Raw genomic sequence first — 12,193 nt, 5'->3', positions numbered from 1 at the left:
GCCCCGGTCCGGGAAGATCCCACATGCCGCGGAGCGGCTAGGCCCGTGAGCCATGGCGGCTGAGCCTGCGCGTCCGGAGCCTGTGCTCCGCAATGGGAGAGGCCACAACAGTGAGAGGCCCGCGTACCGCAAAAAAAAAAAAAAAACACGCAGATGTAGAGAATGGACTTGAGGACACGGTGAGGGGGAAGGGTAAGCTGGGAAGAAGTAAGAGAGTAACAGTGATATACATACACTACCAAATGTAAAATAGATAGCTAGTCGGAAGCAGCTTCATCACACAGGGAGATCAGCTCAGTGCTGTGTGACCACCTAGAGGGGTGGGATAGAGAGGGTGGGAGGGAGATGCAAGAGGGAGGGGATATGGGGATATATGTATACATATAGCTGATTCACTTTGTTGTACAGCAGAAACTAACACAACATTGTAAAGCAATTATACTCCTATAAAGATGTTAAAAAAAATAGCAATCATTCAAAAGAAATAAGAATTGTAATCAACAAACTTAATGAAAAAATACTGCTTCTGCTTTTAGTAGAAATAAGTAGTAAAAGAACAGGACATTAATAAGAACTATGGGGTAAGAGCAAACAGCTTTCAGTTATACTTTTATTATTTTTAATAATACATACAAATACGTTGTCAAATATCATATAGAGCAGCCTAGATTTAGCAGCCTTTTACAATACAACTGTGTGGTGTGAAAGACTCCTTCACTGTTCCTCAAACACTCACAGGGATTTCCTGGGTCACAGAAAAGTGACGGGGACAGGAAGAGGTTTGAGGATTTTGTTTTGTGGGGGGGTTTTTTTGGTGTTTGTTTTTTTTTTTTTGGTCTGAGGTTTTAGGTTTGTTTATTTTTGGGGGGGAGGGTTTTTTGGGTTTTTTTTTTGGTTTGGCAGTTTTGTTTGCTTTGGGGCTTGCTTTTAAATAGAGTTAATTAGCAAAAGAACAACAAAGTACCAAATCCCTACCACACGCAAGGCATTGCTCTAAATATCTACCTACATACATTCTCTTTTACTTAATTCTTTGAGATGGATATTACTGTCCCATTATACATATGAGAACACTGGATATATAACATTAAGATTTGTCAAAAACTCAACTAGTAAGTAGCAGAGCCAAAACTTAGAGATATGAACCTGGATTTGCATCCATGCTTGAGTTTTCAAAGACCATTCTTCCTCACTATTTTCGAGGAAAGATCTGAAACAGAAAATTGGAACAGACTACCACTAAACGATGAAGCTAAAAGATATATCCAAAACTCAACTGTATTTTTTCTATACACTAGCAATGAGCTAGTGATGAACAATGATGTGAAATGAAATGTTAAAAACAGTACCATGTACAACAGCATCTAATAGAATAAAATAAATACTTACAGATAAATTTTTGGAAGAAGTGTAAGACTTGGGCCTGAAAACTATAAAACATCATTGAAAGGACAGATTAAACACAATCTCTATAAAAATCCCAGCTACTCTTGGGCAGAAATTGATAAGCTGATCCTAAAATCCATATGTAAGGGACCCAGAAAAGTCAAAGCAGTCTTGAAAAAGAACAAAGTTATAGGACTTACACTTAATTTCAAAACCTATTACAAAGCTACTGTAACCAACTAGTGTTGTACTGGCATAAGGATAGGCAATAGAATAAGATTGAGAATCCAGAAAAAAACCTAACACATATTCAGCTGATTTTTCAATAAGGGTGCAAACACCACCCAATGGGATAAGAACAGTCTTTTCAATATATAGTGCTGGGACAACTGGATCACAATATGCAAAAGAATGAATTTGGACCACTGCCTTACACCATATGCAAAAATTAACTCAAAATGGATTGATGACCTAAATATAAGGACTAAAAACATAAAATTCTTAGAAGAAATCATAGGGGTAAACCTTCATGACCTTGAATTTGGCAATGGATTCTTAGATATGACACCAAAAGCATGAGTAACAAAAGAACTTCATCACAATTAAAACGTTTTTTGCAACAAAGGACACTGTCAAAGAAGTTAAAACACAACCTACAGAATGGGAGAAAACATTTGCAAATCATATACCTAATTTAGTATCCAAAATATTTTTAAAACTCCTACAACTCAATAATAAAAAGACAAATAACCCAATTAAAAATTGGACCCCCCCAAAATGGACAAAGGATTTGAACAGAAATTTCTCCAAAGATATACAAATGGCCGATAAGCACACACAAAAAAATATGCCCAACATCATTAGTCATCAAGGAAATGCAAATCAAAATTGCAATAAGATACCACTTAACACCTACTAGGATGGCTAAGTTAAAAAGACAAACCGTGGGACTTCCTTAGTGGCGCAGTGGTTAAGAATCTGCCTGCCAGTGCAGGGGACATGGGTTCGATTCCTAGTCCAGGAAGATCCCACATGCCACAGAGCAACTAAGCCTGCGAGCCACAACTACTGACCCCGTGTGCCACGACTACTGAAGCCCGTACGCCTAGAGCCGGTGCTCCACAACAAGAGAAGACACTGCAATGAGAAGCCTGCACACCACAACGAAGAGTAGCCTCCGCTCGCCACAACTAGAGGAAGCTAGTGGGCAACAATGATGACCCAACACAGTCAAAAATAAATAAAATTAATTTAAAAAAAAAGACAAACCAATAACAAGTACTGACAAGAATGTAAAACTCTCATACACTGCTGGTGGGAATGCAAAATTATGCAATGACTTAGGAAACAGTTTTTCAACTTTTCAAAAGGTTAAAATAGAGTTACCATATAACCCAGCAATTGGGATATGCCCAAGAGAAATGAAAACATATGTCCACACTAAAGCTTGTACACAAATGTTCATAGCAGCATCATTCATTATAACCAAAAAGTGGGGGGGAAAACCTATGTCTATCAATGCATGAAAAGATATAATGTGGTATATCTGTTCAATTAAGTATTATTCAGCAATAAATAAATGATACAGGTAAAACATGGATAAACCTCAAAAACACTGTGATAAGTGAAAGAAGCCAGTCACAAAAAGACCACATATTGTAAGATTAATTATATCTCAACAAAGCTGGGGTTTTTTAAGACACTTTAAAAAAAAAAAGTCATGGGGATGCACAGCATGGTGACTATAGAACTATAACACTGTATGGTATATTTGATTGTTGCTAAAAGAGTAGAACTTAAAAGCTCTCATCACAAGAAAAAAAAACTGTAACTATGTATGGTAATGGATGTTAACTGGACTTACTGTGATGATCACTTTGCAATATATATAAATATCAAATCATTATGTTGTACACCTGAAACTAATATGTTACATGTCAATTATATTGATACCTCAATTAAAATAAGGAATTTTTAAAAAGACATGTGCATGAACTACAAAAATGAAACGCTGAGAGAAAAAAAGCACCTAATTTTCAATTTTTCTTCTTCATATGCATATTCCTAAAATTTTGTCTTCCTATACATTCATATTTTGTCCATGAACAACAAACTACTGAAATTAAATCAAGTACTGAAATTCAAAAAACATGAAAAAAACAGCTCCTGAAATATCAAATAACTTTCAAACAATTCTACTTTAGCATTGACTCTGAACTAAACATAAATCTCAATTTCAAAATACCACATAAAAATTACAAATACTCAGAGGTTTAAGCAAATTGCCAACTTTTCTGAATAAACAGTAATTCAGATTTGCTTTGATGAAAATGTAAATATTCACCTGACTGAAAAGAACAAAATCCTATAAGTCTAGTGTTCCCAAATGATGAAAAGAAAGAAAAGTGCAATTTTTTTATTCAGAATTTAGTTTCAGAATTAATTTTAACCTAGCTAGGATTATACATAGTTGATGGTTTATACTAAGCAAGGTATACCTTGCTTTTGCCTAAAATATACTGAAAAGAAGGCATTTATAAACAGTTACAAAAGTTAAGTTGGGACTGAGAAAAATCACATCATACAGTAAATGTGACAGAGATAATAACTTCAAAAAGCTCCTGAAAGTACAAGAACTCCTATTTTGGAAACTCCCTAAGTCATTTAGTCTTTCTACAAATATGTACTGACCATCTACCATGTGCTAAGCACTGCGCCTGATACCAGGATGCCATGGTGAGCAATGAACAGATCAGGTCCCTGCTCGCAGGAGGCTTACACTAAAACAGTGCTTGTCAAATGTGCCTGATATAATCACTCAGGAGCTTGTTAAAAATTCAAAATCTGCTCCTCTGCTTTGGAGAGTCTGAGTCCTTGGGCCTGGGGTGAGTTGTGACGCCTGTATATTTATCAAGCGCTCCAGATTATTCCTATGCCCTGGCTGTTTGGAGAGCCCAATGCTCGGGGGCATCCCATCCCATCCAGCCGGAGCCACACCTCCGAAGTCCATTTCACTCAACTTCCTTCACCCTGACCGATAAATACCCCAAACACACCACCACGCTGAGATGGATGTAAAGCATTCCAAAATCACTCTGTGCTGAGACACCGACAGACTTGCTTCCTTCCGGGAACGGACAGCTCACTGCCTTAGACTCCACCTGGGGCTGTCTGCACCTGAGCCTCCCGAGGCTGGCCGACACCTGTCTCCTAGCGGCTGCGGTCTACCTCTCCCGTGGGCCCGGGTCACAGGCAGCCACCGCCCAGCGGGGACGGAGGCAAGGGATTGGCACCGCGCGCATTAGGCGCCGACTGTATACGGCCCCCCGTGCGCGCACACACACTCCCGCGGAAACTGAGGCGGGCAGGCAACAGCCCGGGTCCCGCTGCCGAGTGGCGCGAGGCAGGGCTCGAACCCGGACGACGGGGCGGGTTCCGCCTCGCGGGCGCTCGTCAGCCGCCGAGGCCCGGCCCGGCTCGCACCGACGGAGTTTCACAAAGAAAGTCTCCCGGCCCGCGCCCCTCACGCACTCACCGGAGGCGGCGCCGGCGGTGACTCGGGCTCCCGCCGCCTACGGCTCCGTGCCGGGGTCGACCCCGGGGTGGGCTCGAGCGCCGGCGGCGGCGACTGCTCCATCTCCGCGGGGCCCGGGCCGCGTCCGCCTCGAGCTAACGGTCCCGCCAGCTAGGCGCGCGCGCCGGCCCCGCGCGCCATGTTCCCGCCGTGCCGCGCGCCTCCGCGGCGACCCCCACACACCCCCACACCCAACACCGCGCACGCGCGCATCGCCGCGCACGCTCCCCGCGCGCCTCCGCGGGTCCCCCCGACCGCGCAAGCGCGCACTCGCCGCGCCCCTCCCCGCGCCCTCCGGAGCCGGCCGCTGTTCCCAGCGTTGCGCCCACCCCCTCTGCAGCCGTCCGGCCGGGCCAGAGAGCTCGCGGTTCTGGGCTGGGCGCCGCCACCTGCCGCACTGCGGACGACGCCGGACCAGACCCTTCGGCACTGCCCCTTTTGCTTCACCTACTTGGGCTTGAGGAGATGGTCCAAGCCAAGAGGGAATTATCCCAAGAAGTCCGGGGGGAAGACGCCACTAAGGTGATGAGAGCCCCATCGCGAAGGTGTGTGAGCACGTGAGCGAGCCTAAGTAGCACAGTTGATGTCCATGTCCCTGGAAAGCCGGACTCAATGGAGAATCCGAGTTAGAGTCCCGCATCTCCACTCACCTTTTCCTGATTAAGGTCAGGTCTCCAGGAGCCTGTTTCTCCTTAATCGGGAACGTCCAGCAAGTTAGGAGGACTTGAAATAATCCAGATAAAATGTCAACACCGCACCTAGTGCTCACCAAATGGTAATCCGGTGACAAGACCTCTTAAGTAATTTTGTTTTATGGTCAAGAACCAAGGGCCCTTGAAAAGGGAAATTTCGGTTCAAGTCTTGCCTCCGGTTCTTGCAGAGAGCCTTGATCTCTAAATCTGCAAAGGGAGGAGCAGCACAGGGTTGAGGTGAGCTTTCCGATGAGGCACACACCTTTCTGAGCACAATGCCTGGCACACACCAAGCTATCCAAGTTTCAGTGGTATAATTCCAGTTCTATCTTCCAGGACTCCTAAAGTTTAGTGATGGGGGCTCTGATCCCAAACCCTGTGGTATAATTAGCTGGGAGGGGGTTCGCTCAACCTTGGGGCTGGAGGGACTTAGTTCCCACATCTTCACTTTCCATTCTCTGCCCCAAACCTCTCTGGAAACCCTAAAGTTGGCACAAAAACAACAGCAGAGAATGTTTTCACTTGTAAAAAAAAAAAAAGGAAGAGTGCCTGAGGGTCTCCTGGAGTTTGTAAGTGGTTGAATTTATTAGTCTGGGCTTTTCCAGACACAAGTGACCAAAAATTTTTAAAACAAAAAAATTTTTTTTTAATTTAAAAAACTCAACCTGGAGTAAAACAATTAAGGGAATAATTGAAAAGTCTTGGGTGGTACCTCACTTAAGGCATAGCTGGATCCAGGTGCTCAAACGATAACCTCAGTGTTTCTACAATCTCTCAGCTCCGCTTCCCTCTGTGATGACTTCATTCTCATGCAGTTCTCTCCACATAGTGTCCTGGGCAGCTCCTAACTCACACCTACCATCATGGTAGGGTGAATAATGGCTTCCAAAGATGTTCTCATCCTAATTCCCCAGAATTTATGAATATGTAACTTTACATATTCATAGCAGGAGCTGTTTCCCAGTAGTTCCAGCCAAAGTCTTGGATTTTCTTTCACTGGACCCATTTGGGTCACGTGACCTGCCTGAGCCAATCACAGCAAGATTGGCCAGATCTGACTATATGGAGCCCCTCTAGGAAGGGGATGGGGTTAACCCTGCCAGAAGGACCTGGGGTTGGGGCAAGTGGGAAGAGGGATTCCCCTCCCCCAGAAAAAATAGGGTTGCAATTACCATAAGGGGCATCAGGTTCAGGACAGACACAAAGTACAGCTGTCTACTGCACCATCATCAAGGCACCGGAGGTCCACCACCAAGCAACATGCCTGTTCTTCAAAAGGGACTGGCAGTTACTTCAGTCACTGGGTGGTACCCCTCCACCTCTGCTCCCACCACCCACCCCAGACCTGGCATTTCCCAAATCTGTTTTGTCAAAGGCATCTCAGTTATCCACCCATCTTGTGTGAACCCAAAAAAGGTAAACAGGTGATGTTACTTCCTTGCTCAAGAACTTTCTATGGCTCCCTCTGGCTATGTATGTGACCCTCCCACCTTTAATGATAGAAGCCAACGCTGACAGATCCCCTACCAGGCACTTTAAATGAAACTTCCACCACTGAATCCTCAGAAATGCCGTATTAAGATGGTCCTCTTATTGTACCCAGTTTACAGATAAGGAAATAAAAGCTCAGCAATTAGAAGTAACTTGTCCAAAGCCAAAGGTCAGGAAGTTCAGAGAGCTCAGATTAGCACAATATTGCTCCCACTAATGATGTTGCCATCCCAGCTCCATTTGCTCACATTTCAAAATCCTGTGCCCACCTCCAGCTGGGTGGGCAGTGAGAGGAGCTCTACCAGAGGAGCCTCTAGGGACCCCTTTGTCTTCTATAGCGTGCGGGGTGTGGGGGGGAGGCAGACACCTAGGTACCATCTCCCCTTCCCTCTATGACTTCAAGGGATAGGGAGAAAGAATTCCCCAAAAAGAAAACCGGAGTATAAGGTTAAGAAGAGGAAGTGGATGCTGGGTGTCCCCATATTGGCAGCTGATGTCTCCCCATTAGTAATGAGTGTATTAGCTTCCTCTGGCTGCTGTAACAAATTACCACAAATTGGGTGGCTTAAAATAACACACATTTATTCTCTTAACTTTTGTAGGGCAGAAGTCTGAAATCAGTTTCACCTGGCTAAAGTCAAGGTGTAAAGTAAAAGGACTGGTTCCTTCAGGAGGCTCTGATGGAAGAATCCATTTCCTTGCTTTTTGTCTGTCAGCTTCTAGTGGCTGCCTGTAGTGGCTTGTGGCCTCTTCCTCTGTTTTGAAAGAGCACCACTCCATCTCTTCTGACTCTGACTCTTCCTGTGTCCCTCTTAAAAGGAACATTGTGATAACACTGGGCCCACCTTGATAAAACAGGATGGTCTTCCCATCTCAAGATCCTTCACTTAACCACACCTGCAAAGTCTCTTTTGCTATGTAAAGTCACGTATTCATAAATTTTGGGGATTAGGATAAGAACATCTTTGGAGGCCATCATTCATCCTACCATGGTAGGTATAATCAGAGAGCTAATACAAAGTGCTCTGGAAACAGAGAAGGGCTCGCTGGCTACCCCAAGAGGGAAAGATGCCCTAAGAAACCGCAGCCTTCACATTAAATATTCAAATGAGCTAAAACCCATCTAACTTGGCAATCTCAGCCTCATTCCTTTAAATAGGCAAACCACCTAAATCCCCATCTAGCCCTCAGCAACAGGCCAGCCAAGCCTCAGAATGCTTGCACACCCTTCTAATTTCCATTGCCAACCACCACCCTCATTGCCTGAGGCAACATCTGTGTGCCCCTCACCCTCCCCTGGCTGGCTCACCAGTGGCATCTGAACCAAGACACTCAACTCATGGCATAGTCAGCAAGCTACAGTGTGGCCTAGCATCAGTCAGCCAAAGTTACAAAAGAAGCAAAATCAGTGGGTCAGAAAGAGACAAGAAGAGCCAGCCATTAGAACTGCCTGGGCTCCTGATGGCTCCCAGGCCCAGCCCTCTGTAAGGTTGAAACAGATCCCCTTTTCCATGAAGTAATTTGAATGGGCCTCTGTTCCTTGTCACCAAGATGTCCCAGCTTCCACAGATCATGGCGTTGTACCCATTCATCATGACTGAACATACTGGCATTCAAGATTTAGAAATCAGTCTCATGTGAGTTTTGTCAGTGTGAGTCAACATCCCTGAGTCTGAATGAATAAGGGACGGAGGAGATGAGGAACATGAATTTGAGTCAGAAAGCCCTGGGTTGGGTCCCAGCTCCGCCACTTCCTAGCTGTGTGACACTGGGTAAGTCACCTTACTCCTTCAGCCTGGGTTCCTCACCTATAACGTAAAGGTGATCAGAGGACCTAGCCCATAGAATCACCAGACAAGAACAACCTAGGGAGGCGCTTTACACAGGGTCTCCTTGGTCATCATTGGGTCAACATGACATGCCCACATGCCTTAGTCACATTTCCAAAATCCAAACAGCTCTGAAACTGGGGAGTCCTCCATAACTCTCGTGGCAGAAAAGATGGACCTGAAGTGACATGAAGCTATTTACAGTTTTCTCTATTCCTCTTACTGTGAATATTTGCTGCAGAAATATTAAAGTGTTTGGTTATAGGATTCAGTGGGGTATTACATATAAACACAGTTGATGTGCCTGGTCCTCTTCCTAAAATCAGGAAATTTTTGAATTTCACAACTTATCTGGCTCTGTGGTTTCAGGGATGATGAGGGTGAGAATGGGACTCTAAACTGGCCCGTGGGGGAATTCCCTTGCAGTCCAGTGGTTAGGACTCCACACTTCCACTGCAGGGGGTATGGGTTCGATCCCTAGTCAGGGAACTGAGATCCCGAAAGCCGCATGGCCAAAAAAATAAAAATGAAAAACAAAATTTTAAAAAATTAAAGTAAAAAAAAAAAAACTGGCCCATAGTAGATGCACCAAGGTACCGACCGTCTTGTAAGGACTCTGGCCAGTCTCGACAAACCCCACCCTGACTCACTGTGCCCCATCCCCTGCAACTTTAGAATTTGTATGCCACTCACCCAGGGATACATCCCAAGAAACCTGCCTGGTTACAGCCAAGGAAGAGGCACCAGAGGAAAGGCACACAACTTCAAATATGCACACACTAAAGGCGTGTAATTAAGAGCTGATCAACAAGCAAAAGCACAAAGCTCAGGTTCCATTACATTTTGAATTGTGTATCAATGATTGTGGAAAAGCAACTGTTCCCACAATGAAAATACAAGCTATGCAATACAGATTTAAAGAACATGGCAGGTGGGTTCAAGAAAGTACATTTCTTTCATGGTCAACCGGTGTTCACGAGACAGCAGCACAAACAGCCAGGCGCTTTGTGGGGTCGGCATCCTCTGCTTCCCCTTCAAGAAGCCGCTTTTGACTTGTAGAAGGCTGAAAGTAAAGGAAAAGAGAGAGATGTTCAAAGAAAACCTCTGGCTTGGTTACAATTTACCAAAGTTTCCCTATATACTTCCAGTAAACTTGGAGCCTTTCATGTGAAACTCCTAGGACCAAGAATACTGGTTGTCCTCATTGACTCTGAATCCCCACCACACCCCTCCCAAACTCAGACACCCTTATCGGACTGACATTTCTCTCCCTTGGGGCTTCCAACCACTCAATGATGTCTATTCAAAGTAAGAAGCATAACCAGCCTCCTCTTGGTTGTCTTCTAAATTAGGAAATGTAAAGGGACCACAATACCTCTCCCAGGGAGCCTCAAGTCTTGCTCTTTTGTGGGAAGACAATCTTTTTTGTGTCTTTGTTTCCCCATTTATAAAATTGCAAGGGAGCAGTAGGAAGAGGAGTGTTACCAAAAGAAGGCAGGACAGGAATGAACAGATATTAACTGATACCTACAAAGAACTTTAGAGGAATAAGATTATAATCAGAAATCATCAACCACTCCCCCAAATTTTAAATTTTTCAGCAAATTTAAATCTGAGCCTCTAATAAGTCTTCCAATCTTGCCTTACAGGAGACTTCCTAAATAACCCCTAGCTGTGTTTCTCTAATGCATTAAACATGGTCTTCATTATTAAATCTTCTAAAGGTGCCAGAGCAGATCAAGCTGAAACAAAGTATCTACTACATTATTCCTTACCAAAAAAATGTTAAGCAATCACTGCTAAAGAGACTATTCAAACTCCTTATCCTCCACTCATTTGACTCTTCAAACTTAGCCTACATTTAATGACCATGATCCAGAATACCTGGGCGGGAACCTGGGGCAGAGTCATCGACTTTTCTTCTTCAAAAAGCAAATTCTTAAATTTTCTCTTCATGTCCTCATCCTGTGAAGAAATGAAAAATATAAGTAGGCTGTGAATGAGGGAAAGAAAGCTCCTGAAAGGCAGGGCTAGGATGCCCCTGGAACCAGGGAAGTAGGCTAAGATGGAGATGAATGTGGAGAAAAGGGAAAAGTCTAATCAGCAGTCGGTGCTCAGTCAACACTGGCTGAACCAAACCCATACGCTTAAGAGCTCCGGGTGAATGTCTACTACTAGTAGACTGACTAAAACATAATGAGCAACTGTCACCTTTCCATTATATAACTATGTAACAAAAGGATTGGTTGACTAAAATATACTTACGGAATTACATAATTTCATCTGTGAAAACAAGGGAGCAAAGAAATAGCTGCTTATCCAAACCTGTCATATAAATTTATTTTCATTATATGATCCTTGAAAATCTGTGGTAGAAAATGCATTACACTATGTCGCAAAGCCCCATCAAACTATTTCAAATGGTTTCAAGTGTTTTGACTAGTGTTAAGGTAGGAGAGAATTATTAAGGACTTGGTAAACCGAAAGGTGATATACAAATAATAAAAATAGAAGTAATTATTATCAATAGAATATAGCTGAAATATGATAAAATCTTCTGAAAGAGCATTTTCTTGGTTTTCACTATATTTTAATTTCATTAGCAAATAAATTTTATTTTGCAAAAAACAAAACAAAACAAACAGAACTCCAGGTGGGTCAGAGAGAACCATAGACCTTAGCAGTCAATCTTTCAGAGCCAGCATCCCAGATCCTGAGAGATGGCGATCAGGAGGTCAAAGGCTGGGGTTGGCTCCATGCTGCTCCCCAGATCTTTCCAGGAGGTCCCCCCTCCCACTGCCAACAATGAGACCAGTTACCAGGGCCACCCTAACAAAGCAACCCTGCACCCGAGGAAAATTCACGCAGCAAGCACTGCACAAGTTGCCAGAAGGACTTCAAGCCCACAATATCCCAGAGCTAATGAGAAAAAAAAGTGAACAGGTGTTTCTTGCTGCTGGAGAGGGAAATGAGGGGTGGGGCAGGGTACACAGAAAACTCCTGCCCACCTCCATGAATAATCACTTCTGCAGGACTCACTTCTGCATCTGGGAGCCCTGAGAGGTGACAGCCCTCCCTACCTTCAGAAAGGTGAAACACCCAGGACTAGGACTTGGGCTTTGGGGCCAGCTGAAAGCTGAGCTCAGCCACTCACAAGTAGCATGTGCAGAATACAGACCCAGAGCAGCCCACTTCCAAATCCTCATGTACTTTTCCATCCA

General features: G+C 44.1%; 2 protein-coding genes across 5 annotated transcripts in view; both read right to left on the bottom strand.

Moving 5' to 3' along the window:
• TTC28 (tetratricopeptide repeat domain 28) overlaps window positions 1-5,108 on the bottom strand; it is a 594,638-nt gene extending 589,530 nt beyond the window's left edge. For both annotated transcript variants that reach the window (XM_067700377.1, XM_067700378.1), the window contains exon 1: window positions 4,922-5,108. In XM_067700377.1, coding sequence (XP_067556478.1) covers window positions 4,922-5,023 — 102 coding nt within the window. In that variant the 5' untranslated portion in view covers window positions 5,024-5,108. The remainder of the gene's footprint in view (window positions 1-4,921) is intronic.
• Window positions 5,109-9,743: 4,635 nt separating this feature from the next.
• Window positions 9,744-12,193, bottom strand: part of CHEK2 (checkpoint kinase 2) — a 40,118-nt gene continuing 37,668 nt past the window's right edge. For all 3 annotated transcript variants that reach the window (XM_067700365.1, XM_067700367.1, XM_067700366.1), the window contains exons 15-16: window positions 10,857-10,937; window positions 9,744-10,035 (exon numbers count right to left, since the gene is read on the bottom strand). In XM_067700365.1, coding sequence (XP_067556466.1) covers window positions 9,946-10,035; window positions 10,857-10,937 — 171 coding nt within the window. In that variant the 3' untranslated portion in view covers window positions 9,744-9,945. The remainder of the gene's footprint in view (window positions 10,036-10,856; window positions 10,938-12,193) is intronic.

The sequence above is a fragment of the Pseudorca crassidens genome, chromosome 12 (genome assembly GCF_039906515.1).
Source record: "Pseudorca crassidens isolate mPseCra1 chromosome 12, mPseCra1.hap1, whole genome shotgun sequence".
Lineage (NCBI taxonomy): Eukaryota > Metazoa > Chordata > Mammalia > Artiodactyla > Delphinidae > Pseudorca > Pseudorca crassidens.
The sequence above is the reverse complement of the archived record's forward strand: the minus strand, read 5'-3'. Positions and strand labels throughout refer to the sequence as shown.